The following is an 18,714-nucleotide window of genomic DNA, read 5'->3' on the forward strand; positions in this document are numbered from 1 at the left end:
GAGTTCATCCCTCCTGATTCCAGTGGACCTCCTCACATTCATGGTGTTCACATCCAAGTTGTCTCCGTGGATGGAAAGAGTAAGCCGCTCCCCAGGTCTCCCTCAGGCCCCTCCAGCCGCAACCTTGACGGGAAAGAGCCGGCCAGGGAGTCTAGAAGCCGAAACGGTGACAAGCTGCTTCCCTAGGCTTGGTGGGCCCGCGTACAGGACGGCCTGGGCCGTGGTTCTCGACCTGGGCTGTAATGTCTCCAGAGTTTCTGGGCTTTTCCTGGGACTTGCTCAGGCCGGCTACCAGTTTACTGGGCTTACCGCCTACATGTATTGAACATTGAGTGTGTGCCTGGCGCTGTGCCGAATGCCGTGTAGTAGCTCATTTAATCTGCATAAGGACCTACGTAGTGAGAAATACTATAATACCCATTTGAAACAGGAAGGAGCTGAGTCAGAGAGACCGTGTGTAATTTGCTCAGCATCGCACAGATAGTTAAATGGCAGAGCCGCCCTTCCTCCCCGCCCCGCCAGCTCCTGCCTTCTGCTTGTGCACGGGAAGCCTACTGAAGGTAGGACAGCCGAAAAGTAAGTATTCAGAGTGAGCCGTTTGCGAAGGTGTGTGTTCCTTTGCACACTCACGGCGCCCTATTTACACTCTGCAAGTCTTAATACATTGGGGGAAAGCAGCAGTCCAAAGAGTAGGAACTATGATGTTATAAACTGCAGCGTCCTCAGGACGGGCTCCCTAGCACTGTGTTGTCCAATACATTAGCCCTAGCCATAGTGGCTTTTGAGCACCTCAAATGTGACTAGTCCCAGTGGGAATGTGCTATAAATGTAAAACACTGTACAAACTGGATTTCAAACACGTCGTATGAAAAAAAGAATGCAAAATAGCCCCAGGTGCCATGGCTCCTGCCTGTAATCCCCGCACGGAGGAGGCAGAGGCAGGGGGATCCTTTAAACCCAGGAGTTCGAGACCTGCTTAAGCAATATAGTGAGACCTATGTCTACAAAAAAAAAAAAATTTAGACCGGGTGCGGTGGCTCATGCCTATAATCCCACACTTTGGGAGGCCAAGGCAGGCGGTTCACCTGAGGTCAGGAGTTGGAGACCAGCCTGCCCAACACAGCGAAACCCCATTTCTACGAAAAATACAAAAATAAGCCTCGTGTGGTGGCACACGCCTGTAATCCCAGCTACTCGGGAGGCTGAGGCAGGGAGAATCACTTGAACCTGGGAGGTGGAGGTTGCAGTGAACTGAGATGGTACCACTACACTCCAGCCTGGGTGACAGAGCTACACTCCATCTCAAAAAAAATATTTTTTGTAAACCAGGGGTGGTGGCACACACCTATAATCCCAGCTTGGGGGATCGCTTGAACCTAGTTCAAGGCTGCTATGAGCTATGATCATCCCACTGCACTCCAGCCTGGACGACAAAGCAAGACCCTGTCTCAAAAAAAAAAAAAAAAAAAAAAAAAGGAATGTATCTTTTAAATACTGTTTATATATTGAAATATTTTAGGAATATTGGGTTAAATAAAATACATTAAAAAAAATTTTTTTTTTTTGAGACAGGGTCTTGCTTTATCACCCAGGCAGGAGTGCAGTGGTGCTATCATGGCTCACTGCAGCCTTGAACTCCTAGGCTCAAGAAATCCTCCTGCCTCAGCCTCCTGAGTAGCTGCGACTACGGATATGTGCCACCACACCTGGCTAATTTTTTATAAAGACAATCTCTTGCCATATTGCCCAGGCTGGTATTGAATTCCTAGGCTCCAGCGATCCTCCCATCTCAGCCTCCAAAAGTGTTGGGAGTACAGTCATGAACCACCCCACCCAGCCTTTTTAAACTTTTTTTTTTTAATCTAATTTTTTTTTTTTTTTTTTTGAAACATGGTCTGGCACAGTTGCCCAGGCTGGAGTGCAGTGGCATGATCTCACCTCCCTGCAACCTGCAACCTCCGCCTCCTAGGCTCAAGCGATCCTTTTTTTTTTTTTTTTTTTTGAGATGGAGTCTTGCTCTGTGGCCCAGGCTGGAGTGCAGTGGCCGGATCTCAGCTCGCTGCAAGCTCCGCCCCCCGGGTTCACGCCATTCTCCTGCCTCAGCCTCCCGAGTAGCTGGGACTACAGGCGCCTGCCACCTCGCCCAGCTAGTTTTTTTTTTTTTTTTTGTATTTTTTAGTAGAGACGGGGTTTCACCGTGTTAGCCAGGAGGGTCTCGACCTCCTGACCTCGTGATCCGCCCGTCTCGGCCTCCCAAAGTGCTGGGATTACAGGCTTGAGCCACCGCGCCCGGCCTCAAGCGATCCTCTTGCCTCAGCCTCCCAAGGAGTTGGGATTACAGGCGTGTGCCACCATGCCTGGCTAATTTTTGTATTTTTAGTAGAGATGGGGTTTCACCATGTTAGCCAAGCTAGTCTTGAATTCCTGAGCTCAGGAGATCCACCCGCCTCAGCCTCCCAAAGTGCTGGGATTACAGGCATGAGCCACTCTACCTGGTCCCTCTTTTTACTTTTTGAATGTGGATACTAGCAAATTAAAAATTACTTAGGTGGGCTGGGCACAGTGGTTTGGCTAATCTTGGTTCACTGAAACCTCTGCCTCCCAGGCTTAAGCGATCCTCCCACCTCAGCCTCTTGAGTAGCTGAGACCATAGGTGCATGCCACTATGCCCAGCTAATTTTTTGTTCTTGGTAGAGACAGGGTTTCACCATGTTGCCCAGGCTGGTCTTCAACTCCTGAGTTCAAGATGCCTGCTTGCCTTGGCCTCTGAAAGTGCTGAGATTACAGACGTGAGCCACACTGACCTGGCCTATTTAATTTTTTTAAAAAAGTTTTGACAAGATTTCTACATTGAAGACTCTATCAAACAAATAACCAACAAATTGAGATTACTAATTTATTACATCAATGAGCAAGTGCACAAATGAACAGATTAATATGTAATAAAGTAACTTAGGTTAGAGGTAAGAAATAATGAGTAGAGCTACAAAGACACTTTTCTTTTTTTTTTTTTTTTTTTTGAGATGGAGTGTCGCCCAGGCTGGAGTGTAGTGGCCGGATCTTGGCTCACTGCAAGCTCCACCTCCCGGGTTCATGCCATTCTCCTGCCTCAGCCTCCCGAGTAGCTGGGACTACAGGCGCCCGCCACCTCGCCCGGCTATTTGGTTTTTTTTTTTTTTTTTTTTGTATTTTTTAGTAGAGACGGGGTTTCACCATGTTAGCCAGGATGGTCTCGATCTCCTGACCTCGTGATCTGCCCGTCTCGGCCTCCCAAAGTGCTGGGATTACAGACTTGAGCCACCGCACCCGGCCTACAAAGATACTTTTCTAGAAGAGTATAGGATTGGTGTTGACTAATCTTAAATTCTTACAAAAGATAATATGAAATATAGAATTAAATATCCATTATTACAAGTGAAGGCTATCGGATTTCCTTTTTTTGAGACGGAATCTCGCCTCGCTCTGTCACCCAGGCTGGGATTAAATGCACGTGCCACCACATGTGGCTTTTGTATTTCTTTAGTAGAAACAGGGTTTTACCACGTTGGCCAGGCTGGTCTTGAACTCCTGACCTCAAGTAATCCACCTGCCTCAGCCTCCCAAAGTGCTGGGATTAAAGGCATGGGCCACCATGCCTGACCTCTTTTTTTGGAAGCAAGGTCTCTGTGGAGTACAGTGGCATGATCATAACTCACTGTTTCAATTAGCAATAATCAGTAATAATTGTGCCTCAGATAAACCTTATTGGCTATGATACTGCCGCTGCCCAAAGCTGATTATAGGTAGCTGATCACTGTAGCCTCGACCTCCTGGGCTCAAGTAATCCTCCTCAGCCTCCCAAAGTGGTGTGATTATAGGCATGAGCCACTGCACCTGGTCCTGGTTTCGTTTAGATTAAAAAAAAAAAAAAAAATCAGAGCATATAAATGTAAAAGATCATTTCAGATTGTACACTTAAAAAAATGAAAAAAGGCCGGGCGCGGTGGCTCAAGCCTGTAATCCCAGCACTTTGGGAGGCCGAGACGGGCGGATCACGAGGTCAGGAGATCGAGACCATCCTGGCTAACACGGTGAAACCCCGTCTCTACTAAAAATACAAAAAACTAGCCGGGCGAGGTGGCGGGCGCCTGTAGTCCCAGCTACTCCGGAGGCTGAGGCAGGAGAATGGCGTAAAACCGGGAGGCGGAGCTTGCAGTGAGCTGAGATCCGGCCACTGCAGTCCAGCCCGGGCTACAGAGCAAGACTCCGTCTCAAAAAAAAAAAAAAAAAAAAAAAATGAAAAAAAAATTTTTTTTTTTTTGAGACGGTCTCACTCTGTCACTCAGGCTGGAGTGCAGTGGCACGATCTTGGCTCACTTCAACCTCTGCCTTCCGGACCCAAGCTGCTCTTGAGCCTCAGCCTCCTGAGTACTGGGATTACAGGCACACACCACCATGCCCAGCTAATTTTTGTGTGTGTGTGTGTGTTTTTTCTTGAGACGGAGTCTTGCTTTATCGCCCAGGCTAGAGTGCAGTGGCGCCATCTTGGCTCACTGCAAGCTCCACCTCCCGGGTTCACACCATTCTCCTGCATCAGCCTCCCAAGAAGCTGGGACTACAGGCGCCTGCCACCACGCCTGGCTAATTTTTTTGTAGTTTTTAGTAGAGACAGGGTTTCATCATGTTAGCCAGGATGGTCTCGATCTCCTGACCTTGTGATCCGCCCGCCTCGGCCTCCCAAAGTGCTGGGATTACAGGCGTAAGCCACCGCGCCTGGCCTAATTTTTGTATTTGTAATAGAGACAGGGTTTCGCCATGTTGGCCAGGCTGGTCTCGAACTCTTGGCCTCAAGTGATCCACCCACCTTAGCCTCCCAAAGTGCTAGGATTACAGGCATGAGCCACTGCACCAGGCCTAAGGGAATTATTTTTTTTTGAGATGGGGTCTCACTATCACCCAGGCTGCTGGAGTGCAATGGCGTGGTCTCGGCTCACTGCAACCTCTGCCTCCCAGGTTCAAGCGATTCATTGTGTCGGCAGGCTGGTCTTGATTTGTTGACCTCGTGATCTACCCGCCTTGGCCTACCAAAGTGCTAGGATTTACAGACGTGAGCCACTGTGCCAGGCTGGGAATTTTTTTTTTAATTTTAATTTTTAATTTTTGTGGGTATATAGGTGTATATATTAAAATTAAGTCAATTTCATGTGAATAAGTAAAAGGTATAAGTCAGTGACTCTGAATGGAGGTGGAGGGAAGAGGAGGAGAGAATTCCTTCCAGAGATAATCACATCAGAACTGGATGAAAGAGTCAGTGCTTTTTCAAATTACAAAATTATACTTTCTGAACCTTTTCTTTCTTTTTTAAGAAGGAGTTTCACTCTTGTTGCCCAGGCTGGAGTACAATGGCACAATCTTGACTCACTACAACCTTCACCTCCCAGGTTCAAGCAGTTCTCCTGCCTCAGCCTCCCGAATAGCTGGGATTACAGGCATGAGCCATCACGCCCAGCTAATTTTGTATTTTTAGTAGTGACGGGGTTTCTCCATGTTGGTCAGGATGGTCTCGATATCTTGACCTCGTGATCCACTCGCCTTGGCTTCCCAAAGTGCTAGGATTATAGGTCTGGGCCACCGTGCCTGGCCTTTTTTCTTTTTTCTTTTTTTGAGACAGAGTCTCCCTCTGTTGCCAGGCTGGAGTGCGCTGGCGCAATCTCGGCTCACTGCAATCTCTGCCTCCCAGGTTCAAGTGATTCTCCTGCCTCAGCCTCCCACGTAGCTGGGACTACAGGTGCCCACCACCACGCCTGGCTAATTTTTTGTATTTTTAGTAGGGACGGGGTTTTACCATGTTGGCCAGGGTGGTCTCAATCTCTTGACCTCGTGACCCACCTGCCTCGGCCTCCCAAAGTGCTGGGATTACAGGGGTGAGCCACTGCGCCTGGCCCTCTTCTTTTCTTTCTTTTCTTTCTCTTTCTCTCTCACTCTGTCACCCAGACTGCAGTGCAGTGGCCAAATCATAGCTTCAGGTTATGATCATAACCTGGAGCTTCTGAGCTCGAGCAATCCTCCCATCTCAGCCTCCTGAGTAGCTGGGTACTACAGGACCATCATCACACCTGGTTATTTTTTTTATATTTTTATACAGACGAGGTCTCACTGTGTTGCCCAAGCTGTCCTGGAAGTCCTGAAGTGATCCTCCCACCTCGACCTCCCAAAGTGCTGGGATTACAGGTGTGAGCCACAATGCCCAGCCAAAACCTTGATTTTTCTGTCACCCCCTCCACTGCATCCTGAGAATCACTGCTGTAATGGACTACTGAAGACAGTATGTTGAAAATGTTCCCATTTGGTAAGAAATAATTCAAACTACATTCATGTGATTATGGTCTCTAACCAATATGACCTAGGAAAGAGACCCTAGTGACATTATGTTAACCATTTCTTAAGGACCTTAAACCCTAGTGACATTATGTTAACCATTTCTTAAGGACCTTAAACCCTAGTGACATTATGTTAACCATTTCTTAAGGACCTTAACCAATTGTGCTGCTGTGACCACAAAAGCCATATGTTGGGTGACCTGAATATTAATTAACACAGTATTATAAAATCCTCTGCACCTGTCCTTTGAAAAAGCATCACAGGGCTGCGAGCGGTGGCTCAGGCCTGTAATCCCAGCACTTTGGGAGGCCAAGACGGGTGGATCACCTGAGGTCAGGAGTTTGAGACCAGCCTAGTCAACATGGTGACACCCCATCTCTACTAAAAATACAAAAATTAGCTGGGCGTGGTGGCGGGCGCCTGTAATCCCAGCTACTTGGGAGGCTGAGGCAGAAGAATCACTTGAACCCGGGAGGTGGAGGTTACAGTGTGCTGAGATCGCAGCATTGCACTCCAGTCTGGGTGACAAGAGCAAACCTCAATCTCAAAAAAAAAAAAAAAACAGCATCACAGGCCAAGCACAATGGCTTATGCCTATAATCCTAGCACTCTGAGAGGCCAAGGCAGGCGGATCACTAGAGCCCAGGAGTTCAAGACCAGCCTGGGCTACATGGCGAAATCCCATCTCTTAAAGAAAAGGAAAAGGAAAGGAGAAGGGGAAAGAAAAGAAAAGAAATGATATGAATAATTTATTCATATCATTTATTTATATCATCTTATTTATATAAATAAATAAATTTCAGCATCACAGAAATCTGAACCCATACCCCACAATTAAGAACTAGTGGTTATTTTACACACCAGGAAACTAAGATCCAGAGAGGTTAAAATGACTTATTAAAGACGATGAGAGCCTGGGCGTGGTGGCTCACGCCTGTAATCCCAGCACTTTGGGAGGCCAAGGCGGGTGGATCATCTGAGGTCAGGAGTTCCACACCAGCCTGGCCAACATGGCGAAACCCCGTCTCAGAACACAAAAATTAGCCGGGTGTGATGGCATGCACCTGTAATCCCAGCTACCCAGGAGGCTGGGGCAGGAGAATTGCTGGAACCCAGGAGGCAGAGGCTACAGTGAGCCGAGATCGCGCCACTGCACTCCAACCTGGGCAACAGAGCAAGACTCCATCCCCACAAAAAAAAAAAAAAAAAAGACGATGGGACAGTTATTGGTAGATCCAGGCATCAGATCTCCCAAATTCCAATCGAATGCTCTTAACAACTATTTTGGAAACCATTAATTCCTATTTTTAGTATTCAGTTTTTATCCAGTGTGTAGTTCTGGTCATCACAACTTTAAAAAAGTAATAAAAGTGTCTAAAGAGAAACAAATGAGATAAAAGGATAAAGGATACATTGTCTTATTTATTTATATCCCAACCTTATTACAAGAAGGCTTACAAAGATGTAGATATTATAGTAATATAAAAGGATTAAAACTTAGAAAAATGAGAATAAGGAAAAGAAAAGTAGAAAAGGAGGACAGAACCAAGAACATGACTAGCATACAAAATACATAAACACTTGCTGAAGGTAGGCCACAAATTGGGCTCTAAATGGTCTACTATCAGTACAAACAGAAAAATACAATCAGTTGAATATTTAGTGTCCTTAAGGTAAAAACCAAACAGCAATTAGGAAAACTGGGTCCAGAGAAAATTTCTCCCATGCATTCTTAAATAGAACATTATGAACTGTTATGATAAACACCCTTTACAGTATCCACAGCAATTAAATTTATTTTATTTTTTTCCTGAGACGGGATCTCACTCTGTTGCTCAGGCTGGATGCAGTGGCACGATCTTTACTCATTGCAACCTCCACCTCCTGGGTTCAAGCAATTCTTCCCCCTCAGCCTCCTGAGTAGCTGGGACTACCACATGCGCCACCATGACCGGCTAATTTTTGTATTTTTTTGGTAGAGACAGGGTGTCACCATGTTGGCCAGGCTGGTCTCGAACTCCTGACCTCAGGTGATCCGCCTACCTCGGCCTCCCAAAGTGCTGGGATTACAGGTGTGAGCCACCACACCTGGCCAGCAATTAAATTTCATAGAGATTTTCATATGGATTACCAAAGTCCAATCCAGAAAAAGCAATTCTGCAGAGGCCAATAAAATGCCAGCTATGCATAGGGAAATCTGGTTTAATCTAGAGACAGAATTAATAAACAGAACTACAGAGTACTCTCCAGACTGTCTTTTGTCTAGAGAGATTAGATATAACTGAATAATATGGTCTAGATTAAAACTTACTTTCCCCTCAAGTCTCAGGACAAAAATGAAAATTGTGAATAAAGAAAAATGAAAAGAAGTCATAAAGGCCCAAACTGTATATTAAGGTCCAGATGATTTTCCTTACTAAAGGAAAAGGTTATTGAGATATGTCTCTAACCTTAAATCTTTTCTTTTTTTTTTGAGACAGAGTCTACCTCTGTCACCCAGGAGTGCAATGGCACAATCTCAGCTCACTGCAACCTTGGTCTCCGGGGTTCAAGCAATTCTCCTGCCTCAGCCTTCCGAGTACCTGGGACTACAGATGTGCAACACCACGCCCAGCTAATTTTTGTATTTTTTAGTAGAGACAAGGTTTCACCATGTTGGCCACACTGGTCTCAAACTCTTGACCTCAACTGATCTGCCCACCTTGGCCTCCCAAATAACTTTAAATCTTAAGGTTGATGCATGCCTCTTAATCTCTTGGTTTGCCCATCAGAAACTGAATCATGGGCTGACTAGGATAAATTATCAGTTTAATAATCCTATGCTTTTCAAAGAAGTTTTATTTTGGATAACTGTTCCAATTAGAGACCTAGAGAAGACATTTAACCCATCCATGTTTCAGTTTCTATTTTCTTCCTCACTAGATTATTTTATTCACTTTTCAATTTTTAAAAATTAGATTTATTGCAGACTGGCCTCAAGCTCCCAGACTATATTTTTTAGCTGTATTATTTAGGGGTTGAAATGCCAGCTTTTAAGACTTTTGAAAAATTCACAGGCTGGTTGTGGAGGCTCATGCCTGTGAAGGTTGCAGTGAGCTGAGATCGTGCCACTGCACTCCAACCTGGGTGACAAGAGTGAGACCCTATCTCAAAAAAAAAAGGTGGGGGGGCCTGGTGCAGTGGCTCACACCTATAATTCCAGCACTTTGGGAGGCCGAGGCAGGCCAATCACTTGAGGTCAGGAGTTTGAGACCAGCCTGGCCAACATGGTGAAGCCCTGTCTCTACTAAAAAATACAAAAATTAGCTGGGCATAATGGTGTGCACCTGTACTCAGGAGACTGAGGCATGAAAATCACTTGAACCCGGGAGGCAGAGGTTGCAGTGAGCTGAGATTGTGCCACTGCACTCCAGCCTGGGCAACAGAGTAAGACTCTGTCTCAAAAATAAAAATAAAAATAAAAATTCATATTGCTTCTGACAAGCCATTAAACACATCAATAGCACCCTGGGAACCCATGAAGTATTATTATTGCTCAAGAAAGGAAACAAGTGGAAGCAGCCCTGGCTGACAGCCTGAGGGTAAGAGCACTGGAGAAGTAAAGAAAAGGAAAAGGTCACCACCCTGATCTGAGATGTTGAATTGAGAGGTAGGTTGTATGATAGGGAAGGAATAGGGCCAGCTGTGGCTGCCAGTAGCAGAATGTCCAAGGTTGGAACTCTGGTCTAAAGCCTAGGAGAACAGAACGGTGAGGCTACGAAATAAAAACAAACTGGATTATCAAGGTGATCATACTGAGTGGGCAGTGATGGAGATCTTCAGGCTCCCAACCAGGCCCCAATTTACAGTAGAGAGACTCAAGCAGGGATAGGGTAGAGCAGGAAGGACTCCAGATCACAGTCAAAGTCGTCGAAGGGCATGGTCTCTGCTGAACTGGGCTGCGTAGCTTGTGTCTCCGTGACAAAGTTCACTGGCTGCTTCTGTAGGAGCTCTGGGTCAAAGGCCACACCCCGAAAGAAAGGGTGGACCTGGAAGTGATGCAGATAACGTAGACGATGGAGGGGGTTCTGGCATAAGAGCTGAGGGAAAATAGAGCATGAAGGATGATGACTAGGACAGGAAAGGCCTGAACAGAAAGGATGGAAAAGAAGAAAGAAGTTCGTGGAGCTGTGGAGGGTAGGAATAAGAACCCTGAAGAGTAGATGATTTGTAAAAGAGGGAGAAATAGAGGCTAATTTGGGGCAAAGGTGGGAATAAGGAGCTGTACTTGTGAGTTTTCAGATGAGTGTACAGTGCTCCACTCTCTCAGAAGGGACCTCTCTGTTCTAGATGGGGAGGAGATTTGGGGGACCAGGAACTTAGGAATGTGACTCAGTACAGCTTAGATGGCAAGTAGTTAGGTAGTTAAGTAAAAGTTGGAGCCCCCCCCAAAAAAAATTAATGAGAGGAATGGGGAAACATCACTTTAATGAAGGCAGGAGAGCATGAATGGTTTGGTAGCCAAGAAGGAAAGCAGCACTCATCCTTACCTCATGGAGCAGGAGTGAGAGGCCCTGGTTAAGAGAAGCTGGGATCTCAGAGTCACTGTGGGTCACACTTGCCAACATGGCCACATGATCTCTCTCTGCAGCCACTGGAAACTGAATTAAGAGGTAGGGAGTGGGGGTGGGGGTAGGGGTTCCTTCCTTAGTAGGAATAAGACAAGATTTCCTAAGGTCTTCCTTCTTCCCACCACAGGCAAAGCTTTTCTCTGCCCAAAACTACTAGTATTCTCTCACCTTTCCCGTTGCCAGAGAGAAAAGCAAGACACCCAGGGACCACCAATCAGCGGCATGGTTGTAAGGTCCTCCACTTAGGACCTCTGGGGCTACAGATTTCAAAGACACTCGTCACTGACATCCTTTAGCTATCCTCCTGCCCAATACTTACCCATCAGCTTTAACCTCTCTCACCCATGTACTGAAGAGTGCCACAGATAGTGTAGGCTCGAGCTCCCTGGGGCAGGTGGCGGGACAGACCAAAGTCTGTCAGTTTCAGATGGCCTATAAAGAAGGTAAGGCAACTGCACCACTGTTCCACCCCTCGTCAGCCAGGATTTATTCCCAAAGTACCTCTCATCCTGGGGCTAGGGAAGGAAAAATACTTACCTCGTTCATCTAGAAGAATATTCTCCATCTGAAAGATCACAGGTGAGAAGTAATTCTTCCTCTTCCTTTCAACTCTCTTTCATCATGTATACACCGCAGCTAAAGGTTATGCCCTACTCAGCACTCAAATCTATACTCAGAGAGCTCTTGCCCAAATCCTTGGCACCCATGGGGGCCCCAATGTCTACAGTTCTCTGCTCCCTAACTTCTTGGACTTGTTGGGACTTCTTATTGAGACTCTTTCTCAAAGGGAAAAAAGCACTTAACTCTACCTTCACATCTCGATGCATGATGCCCAAGTCATGGAGATAACCTGTGGATAACAAGTATGGGGCGTGCTGCAGCTTTTCTGTCCTTTCCAGTTTCCCTAGTAGCCCTCATCCCATCCCTCTCCTATTCTTTGACCTCCATTATTTATATTCTTTACTCTCCTTCCCAACTTAAATCTTCCCTCCCCATTTCCTTTACCACTGTTTCACTTACACAGTACCAGGACCAATTCGGCAGCAAAGAGACGGATGGAAGCCTCAGGAAAGCAGCCAACAGCCGACCAAAGGGAGTACAGATCTGTGCTGCAGTAGCTACACACTGCAAAGCCAGTGTGGAGCTACATACATTGCCAGAAGTCTAGGCAATGTTTGGGAGCTGCAATGCCTGGGCTCAAGGCATTGTAGGCCTCCTGCCCAAAATGATACCACTTGCTGTTCCCCCTCCCTTTGGGACAGAGAGGTGCCATGAGAAGGGGGACAGAGCAAAGGCAGAACAAGCCAAAGAGATAATCTCAGGTGGGGATATAGCACAAGGACCCTGGGGGATGAGGAGAGAGTCCAGTCACTCACTAATGAAAAGGTGCCGTTTTCCCTGCCAGCTGTCCCCCAAGCTGTGTACAAAGGGATGGTTGATCTGTCGCTAGGGACAAAGCAAACAGGAAGTTAGGGAGGAACACGGTCATTGAGAATAAAGGCAGCCGAGAAATCAGGTTTTACTCAGATGCGCAGAGGGGGAACTGCTGCCTCATCTCTCAGTTCAGAGGAACTCAATAATTGGAACTATCTGGTAATCCTAGAACCAGCAAATACTAAGGAATACACTGAGACATGCTTAAGAGATTTCCCTGGTAGGACATGAGAAAACTGTGTTGAGAGCTGATAGATACTTTTCCCAGGATCTACTTTAGTGTCAAACTAGGCTGAAGCAGATGGAGGAGGCAGAACCAGGAAAAGGTGGTGGTCAAGAAAGGTACTTTCCCTACCTGTGGCCTAGCTCTTCCCACAATCCTTTCCAGGACTCTGTGCATACCTGGATGCTAACCTCCTCTTTGCACTGCCTCACAGTGTCCCTCTGTAGGACCTTTACCTTGGGCACCACCTATAAAAGGAGAGTAGTGATGACTCATAGAGGATAGTGCTATTGAATTGTTTACTCCTCCCAACCTCTCTGGAATCAAGACTGGAAACAGAGACTAGAGAATAATGTGGTACCTAAGCCCCTACCTTCACTGCAAATATAGCTTTCTGGGTACAATCTAGCACCTTCAGGACAGTTCCAAAGGAGCCTTTAGCCACAAGGCCTAAAATCTGCAGAGAAATGGAGAACAGGCCAGTTGAAACTGGTCATTTCCAACTTCTCCCAAAGACTGAGACCCCACTCAGGGATTCCACTGACTTACCTTCAGCTGCTGCTGCCCCCTAATGGGCCTAATGGGAAACTCTGGTAGAAAGAGGTTGATGAACTGAGGCACTGGCCACTCTGGCAGAGGCTTCAGTAGTGGGGCTGGCTTTAGGGACTCCCGGTGCAGATAGTGATGCCCCCGTGGTTCCCAGAGTTCTTCCAGATCTGACCTGATGGTTCCCACATCTGACCAGAGGCTCTTCCAGCCTCGGGCCCAGGGGCCCCGGATGTTGCCACCCTGCTGAGAACCAAGGGAGCCACTCTAAACTTTCTGCTCCTGAGGGATAGCAGGTTCCACCCATCTTACTAGGCACTCCCTCCCCTTAAGTCTCAACCCTTAGAGGTACATTTTTGAGCATGAGGCAAAATTCTCGTTACCCTTGCTTTGTGCTAAGCCCTGGATTTCCTGGACACAATTCAAATCCTCTAGGAAAATAATTGTTGGACATTTTCACCATGATACATTAAGAATACACCTGCACCTCAGTATTGGGCTGTGATGATTTCATAGTACAGCCTCCCTGCCCCACCCCCACATTGGGTAATCACTGCCATGCTCCTAACCAGGAACTTCCCAGGCCTCAAGCCCATGTCTCCCTCTCCTCCCCTCAGTAGGCTGCCAGAGCCCCACAGCCTACCTTGTGAGGAACAACCACCCGGCTGTGTTGCCCCTGCCGACAGCTTACTGCTCCCATCCCCAGCCTCTGCCTCCTCTCTCTGCTAAATCTGCTGTCCCAGTTACATAAGCAATTCCTCTCCCTGATGCTGCATGACACGAGCCCCGCCTCTTCCAGTGTGCAGAAACCCATCAGCATGGGGCCAGAGTCACACTAGGACTAGAAATTTCTGTAATACAGCTTCAGGGCAGAGAAGAAGGGGCCACCCTCAGAGTGGCAGCTGCAGGATGTCTTGGGTTGATGAAGAAGGGATACAGATTGAATGCAGGCACTCAACACACACACAAAAAATGAGCATCAAATTAAAAATTTTTTTTTTCTCTCTTTAAATCATTTTGCCATTTTCCAGGGCATATCCTAGGGGGAAGGGTAGGGGACCCATGGCCAGCCCTGGCTCCTACTGCCATCCTCCCAAGTGAACTTAGCACAGAGACTGGGGAGGGGTTGATCGCCGCTCAGAACACCAATACCTCTTTCATACATGGCAGTGGAGTGAGGATCAGAGGATCAGCCCCCTCCCCTGTTTCCTGGCACAGAGGGAGGACAGTTACACTTAGAAATATATATAATATATATATTTATATATGTTTATAAAAATTTACCACACTTGATCAGGACTATCCCCCTACCCTTTCACTTGACCCCAAGGAATAGGGTCCTGCCCTGGGCCCGTTCCCTGGGTCTTGCTCTCTTATTGTCTCTCTGGCCCTGAACCTGATCAGCGTGAGATGGAACTCAGCATTACTGTCCACCATGCCCTGCAGTGAACAGGGCAGGTGGTGAACAGCAATGCCTATGGGCTCTGATACCCACAAATCCTGGTGGATAAAGGGAAGCCCCTCCCACCCCATAAGTCCCTGGAGCCTGAGCCAGAGTCAGATCCTGTACTGTAGCCACTCGAATCGCCAAATCATTTGCGCCTGCCAAAGATGGACTTCTTGCCAGGGTTCTTGTCGCCCACACTTAAACCAATGAGGAGCCGGGCTTTCTCCTCCTCTTCCTGCTGTTGCATGTTCAGGTCCGATTTAGTTTCTAGCTTTCCCCGGACCTCAGAGCCTGTTGCAGGCTTCAGTCTTAGCTTCTCTTTGATTACCTGGCAGATTGGAGAGGAGTAAAGGAAAAGGTAAATATTAGTGGGCAGGCAGAATAAATCAAAATGAACCAAGACAATAAAGATTTATTAAACACATCCAAGGCACAATGGGGCAATTCACATACAATGGTCTCTGCTTTCAAGAAGCTTACAGTCTAATTATAACTCCTTCTAAACTTTAGGTTGTGTTAGCTCTCAGTTCCCTAAAATCAATGGTGATATATGAAACACTCAATAAACATTGAATTTAATAATCTGAGTGAGGTCATGGAGAGGGCAGGCATAGAAGTCACTCACCACATGCACCTGCCCTTTCCCAAGGATATTTAGTCATGGATTCTAAAACGAAAGGCTCCCCAAAAGAGGATCTGCCTGCCAGCCCCGTTAACCAAACAGCCATGAGCCCTGGCGGGATACCTGGGCAACCAGGGCTTTGCGGCTGTCCCTTTTGACAGCCATGGCAAAGTCTAGCCATGTCCATGTGTTGTTGTGGTACTCCAGACAGGGCAGCACCAGGTTAAGGTCACCCCAGTCCACACTGTTCTTCTCACCCTGTAAGAGGATGGGGAGGGGAAAGAAAAAAAGAGGGGTGGGAAATACATCAGCTGCCATTTTGAGTCCAAGCCAGTCACTTGAGCACAAGGCCTACAATAGTAACCTATAGATACTGGTTTCCCCTTAATCTCAGTCTCGTAATGGTGCTGACTCTTGAGGGTAGCAGAGGCAACAGCAGATATATCACCCACAGCTCAGCGTCACAAACAACCTAGCTGTCTCCCTGTCTAGAATCTCTGATCTTATCTGGCTCCCTGCCCACCCTGTTCTACAAAGTACTTGAAAGGTGCAGACCTTGTAGCTGACACACAGTGGAACCTGTGGAATCTTTATGTAGATGAAGGAGTTGTTCATGGCAGCTCGCTCTTTCATCTTGTCAATGTCATCCACAGGGTGCTAAGAAAGGCAGGCAAGGAGTATGAGCCCTGAATCCATCAGAAGAAACTCAGGACCCCAAACATCTCCCTCTTCTTTTATCCCTAGAATGGACTCAGAGGAAACCGAAGAAATCCCAAATCACACCAAACAGGACCTCAGAACTCTCCCATTTTTGTATCATCAGGGGCATGTTTGGTACCTCTGGAGATTTGCGAAATGACCTTCTGACCCCAGAACTCCGAGTCAAACCCTGTGCCACACCCTTCCCAGGGCCCAGTGGTACTGCATCATCTGTTGCAATCAGCTGCCGAGGCTTCACCACTGGTATTCCTATAAAAAGGAAGTGCACCAGCTGTCATCCATCCTCATTCTAAAGTCTCAGCTGTCTTTGGGGCTGCTACCCTATTCTTTCGGGGCTCCACCATAAAAGTTCTCACCAGTAGTCACCAGTTTGGACTTATCCTCTTCATCACCAACTTCATCATCTTCCACACTTCGGCCAGGAAAGAAAAAGCCCATCATTCTATGGAAAAACTGGTGTGTCAGCTGGATGGTGAGAGGCACCACATTTACCTAAAAAGGAGAAAGATTCAAGAAGTAATTAAGCTCAGACACCATGATCAGTTTACCTACTCCTAATATCGTGTAACACACAGCTGGCTTTTGAATGTCCTTTGTTCCCAGGACCCCAAGGGACTGCTTACTAACCTCAAAATGCTCCTTAACAGAGATACCCCCAACAGGGGGCCGAACTTTGCTGAAGAGGCGGAGAGCTAGCTGTCGCCCAGACTGGCAGGAGCTCTGGGGCCGCAGTACTACCTGTAGGATAGAGAGTAAACAATAGCCCAACCCAATGTCCTTCCTGCCATAAAGCAACCCCCAAATCCTCTGCAGAATGAGAGGAGAAGCAATGGTACTGCTAAGCTGGGCAAGCTTTCACCCTCTCAGATCACCACATTGTTTTCCATGGTGGATTTATATTGAACGGCCGTTATAAATGCCCTGTGCTAAAAATATGCAAATGGACTAGGAATGGGGAAAAAAAGACTTGCCTTATAGACAGCATTGGGGAGGAGGTTGTTCATAGTAAACCAGCCCAACTCCAGAAGATGTTCTGCTGTGTCATCAGATTTATTCACCTATAAAGACAGTTTTGCCCCATCTACTATAATAAACCTTTCTCAGAAGTCTACTAGACAATTGCTATGTATCCAGTTTGTTTTCAGGCTCTACATATGCCTAATCCCAACTTTGATATCTCCTTCAAACTCATACAGTCAAAACTCTTTAATCCAGTGTGTCTCATGGGCACTATTGTCCAGGACACTAAATGCTGATAGTACTATCTAGCCATTGTGACATTAAAAAATGTTCTAATTCATTTCCAAATGCCCCTTGTAGGAGAAACTAATAAATAATACTGCCTTCTTTACATCAATGGCAGAAAAACTGAATGTCAGTATTAGAATATTCTATTCCAAGCTGGACATGAAAGATTATTTGCCTCTGGACCATACTTCTAGGGATCATCTTCTTACTCAGCAAGAGAAGCATTTGATCAAACTCATCTGTATCTGTATCTTATTTTTTTTGAGATAGGGTCTTACTCTGTTGCCCAGGCTGAAGTGCAGTGGCACGATCTTGGCTCACTGCAACATCCACCTCCCAGGTTCAAACGATTCTCCTGCCTCAGCCTCCCGAGTAGCTGGGACCACAGGGGTGCACCACCACGCCTGGCTAATTTTTGTATTATTAGTAGAGATGGGGTTTCACCGTGTTGGCTGGTCTTCAACTCCTGACCTCAGGTGATGCACCTGCCTCGGCCTTCCAGAGTGCTGGGATTATAGGTGTGAGCCACCATGCCCGGCCTATCATATATGTTTTTAATTATTTATTTTCTTTTTCAGAGACAGGGTCTCACTCTGTTGCCCAGGCTGGAGTGCAGTGGTGTGATCACAGCTCACTGCAGGCTCGAACTCCAGGGCTCAAGCAATCCTCCTGCCTCAGCCTACCAAGTAGCTGGGACCACAGGTATGCACCACGATGCCCAGCTAATTTTTAAAATTTTTGTTGAACTCTTGACTTCAAGCAATCCTCCCACCTCAGCCTCCCAGAGTTATGGGATTATAGGCATGAACCACCACACATGGCCTGTATCTTTTTTTTGAAAAATATTTTATTTCTTTGTTCATTGTTACTTTCCCCTATGGCATCAGAGCTGTATGTGTATCATTCATTATAAACAGATGTGTCAAAGGAAACTCTGCTCATGTTTCCAATCATACTATCATTAATAATCATATAATAATTAGCCCCTTTTTATTTCTCTTTTATGAGTTAGACTCCTACGCTAGGTCAATGTTTCTCAATACAGCTGCCTTTGTGTGACCATATACCCCAGATACCTTGCTGTAGAGGAACCTCTGCAGTTCTAATTCAGCAATTCCCAGCTGTCCATCTTCCTCTGTCAGGCGCCACCGTGCCTGAGCAAAGTAAAACTCAGTGCGACGGACCACACTCACATCTTCTTGCTGCTTTCGCAGCTCCATCTTGTTAGCCCGCTGCAGTTGGAAATCCTTAAAACACCTATAAGTGGACAGGGGAGCCAAAGCCAGTAAGGGAAATAGCACATGGGTAGGGGGTGGGATAGAATGCTCTAGAATGATGCAGGAGGTAAACTCAGAAATTAACCTATTCTGGGTTAGCCAGTCCCTAAATTTTTTTTACTGAATTTATTGCTGCTGACATTCTAGGTCATAGAAGCACAAATCCCAACTTTCAGCTCTATAGCTTGTTGATAAAGTAGTGACTTCACACTAATAATTCCTACAAT

General features: G+C 46.6%; 2 protein-coding genes across 5 annotated transcripts in view; both read right to left on the reverse strand.

The window, feature by feature from the left end:
- Positions 1-7,762: 7,762 nt before the first annotated feature.
- Positions 7,763-14,029, reverse strand: RSKR (ribosomal protein S6 kinase related). 3 transcript variants are annotated; one of them, XM_037992720.2, is made up of 12 exons: positions 13,817-14,029; positions 13,177-13,416; positions 13,001-13,084; positions 12,807-12,875; positions 12,347-12,416; positions 11,991-12,095; positions 11,780-11,820; positions 11,508-11,535; positions 11,313-11,402; positions 11,139-11,227; positions 10,890-11,000; positions 7,763-10,439 (listed from the first exon to the last, which is right to left on the reverse strand). In XM_037992720.2, exons 1-12 carry the CDS (start codon positions 13,991-13,993, stop codon positions 10,218-10,220), a joined length of 1,326 nt encoding a protein of 441 aa, XP_037848648.2. In that variant the 5' UTR covers positions 13,994-14,029; the 3' UTR covers positions 7,763-10,217. The 3 variants fall into 3 exon arrangements, with proteins under 3 accessions (XP_037848648.2, XP_008008986.3, XP_008008985.3); XM_008010795.3 differs by having other exon boundaries at positions 7,763-10,388; positions 13,177-13,419; XM_008010794.3 differs by having other exon boundaries at positions 13,177-13,419.
- A 117-nt stretch (positions 14,030-14,146) lies between these two features.
- The window catches only part of BLTP2 (bridge-like lipid transfer protein family member 2), a 31,773-nt gene continuing 27,205 nt past the window's right edge, over positions 14,147-18,714 (reverse strand). For both annotated transcript variants that reach the window (XM_008010793.3, XM_008010792.3), the window contains exons 32-39: positions 18,287-18,467; positions 16,934-17,020; positions 16,590-16,700; positions 16,319-16,454; positions 16,081-16,211; positions 15,798-15,899; positions 15,366-15,500; positions 14,147-14,948 (exon numbers count right to left, since the gene is read on the reverse strand). In XM_008010793.3, the coding sequence (XP_008008984.3) occupies positions 14,766-14,948; positions 15,366-15,500; positions 15,798-15,899; positions 16,081-16,211; positions 16,319-16,454; positions 16,590-16,700; positions 16,934-17,020; positions 18,287-18,467 (1,066 nt within the window). In that variant the 3' untranslated portion in view covers positions 14,147-14,765. The remainder of the gene's footprint in view (positions 14,949-15,365; positions 15,501-15,797; positions 15,900-16,080; positions 16,212-16,318; positions 16,455-16,589; positions 16,701-16,933; positions 17,021-18,286; positions 18,468-18,714) is intronic.

Source organism: Chlorocebus sabaeus, chromosome 16 (assembly GCF_047675955.1).
Source record: "Chlorocebus sabaeus isolate Y175 chromosome 16, mChlSab1.0.hap1, whole genome shotgun sequence".
Classification (NCBI taxonomy): Eukaryota; Metazoa; Chordata; class Mammalia; order Primates; family Cercopithecidae; genus Chlorocebus; species Chlorocebus sabaeus.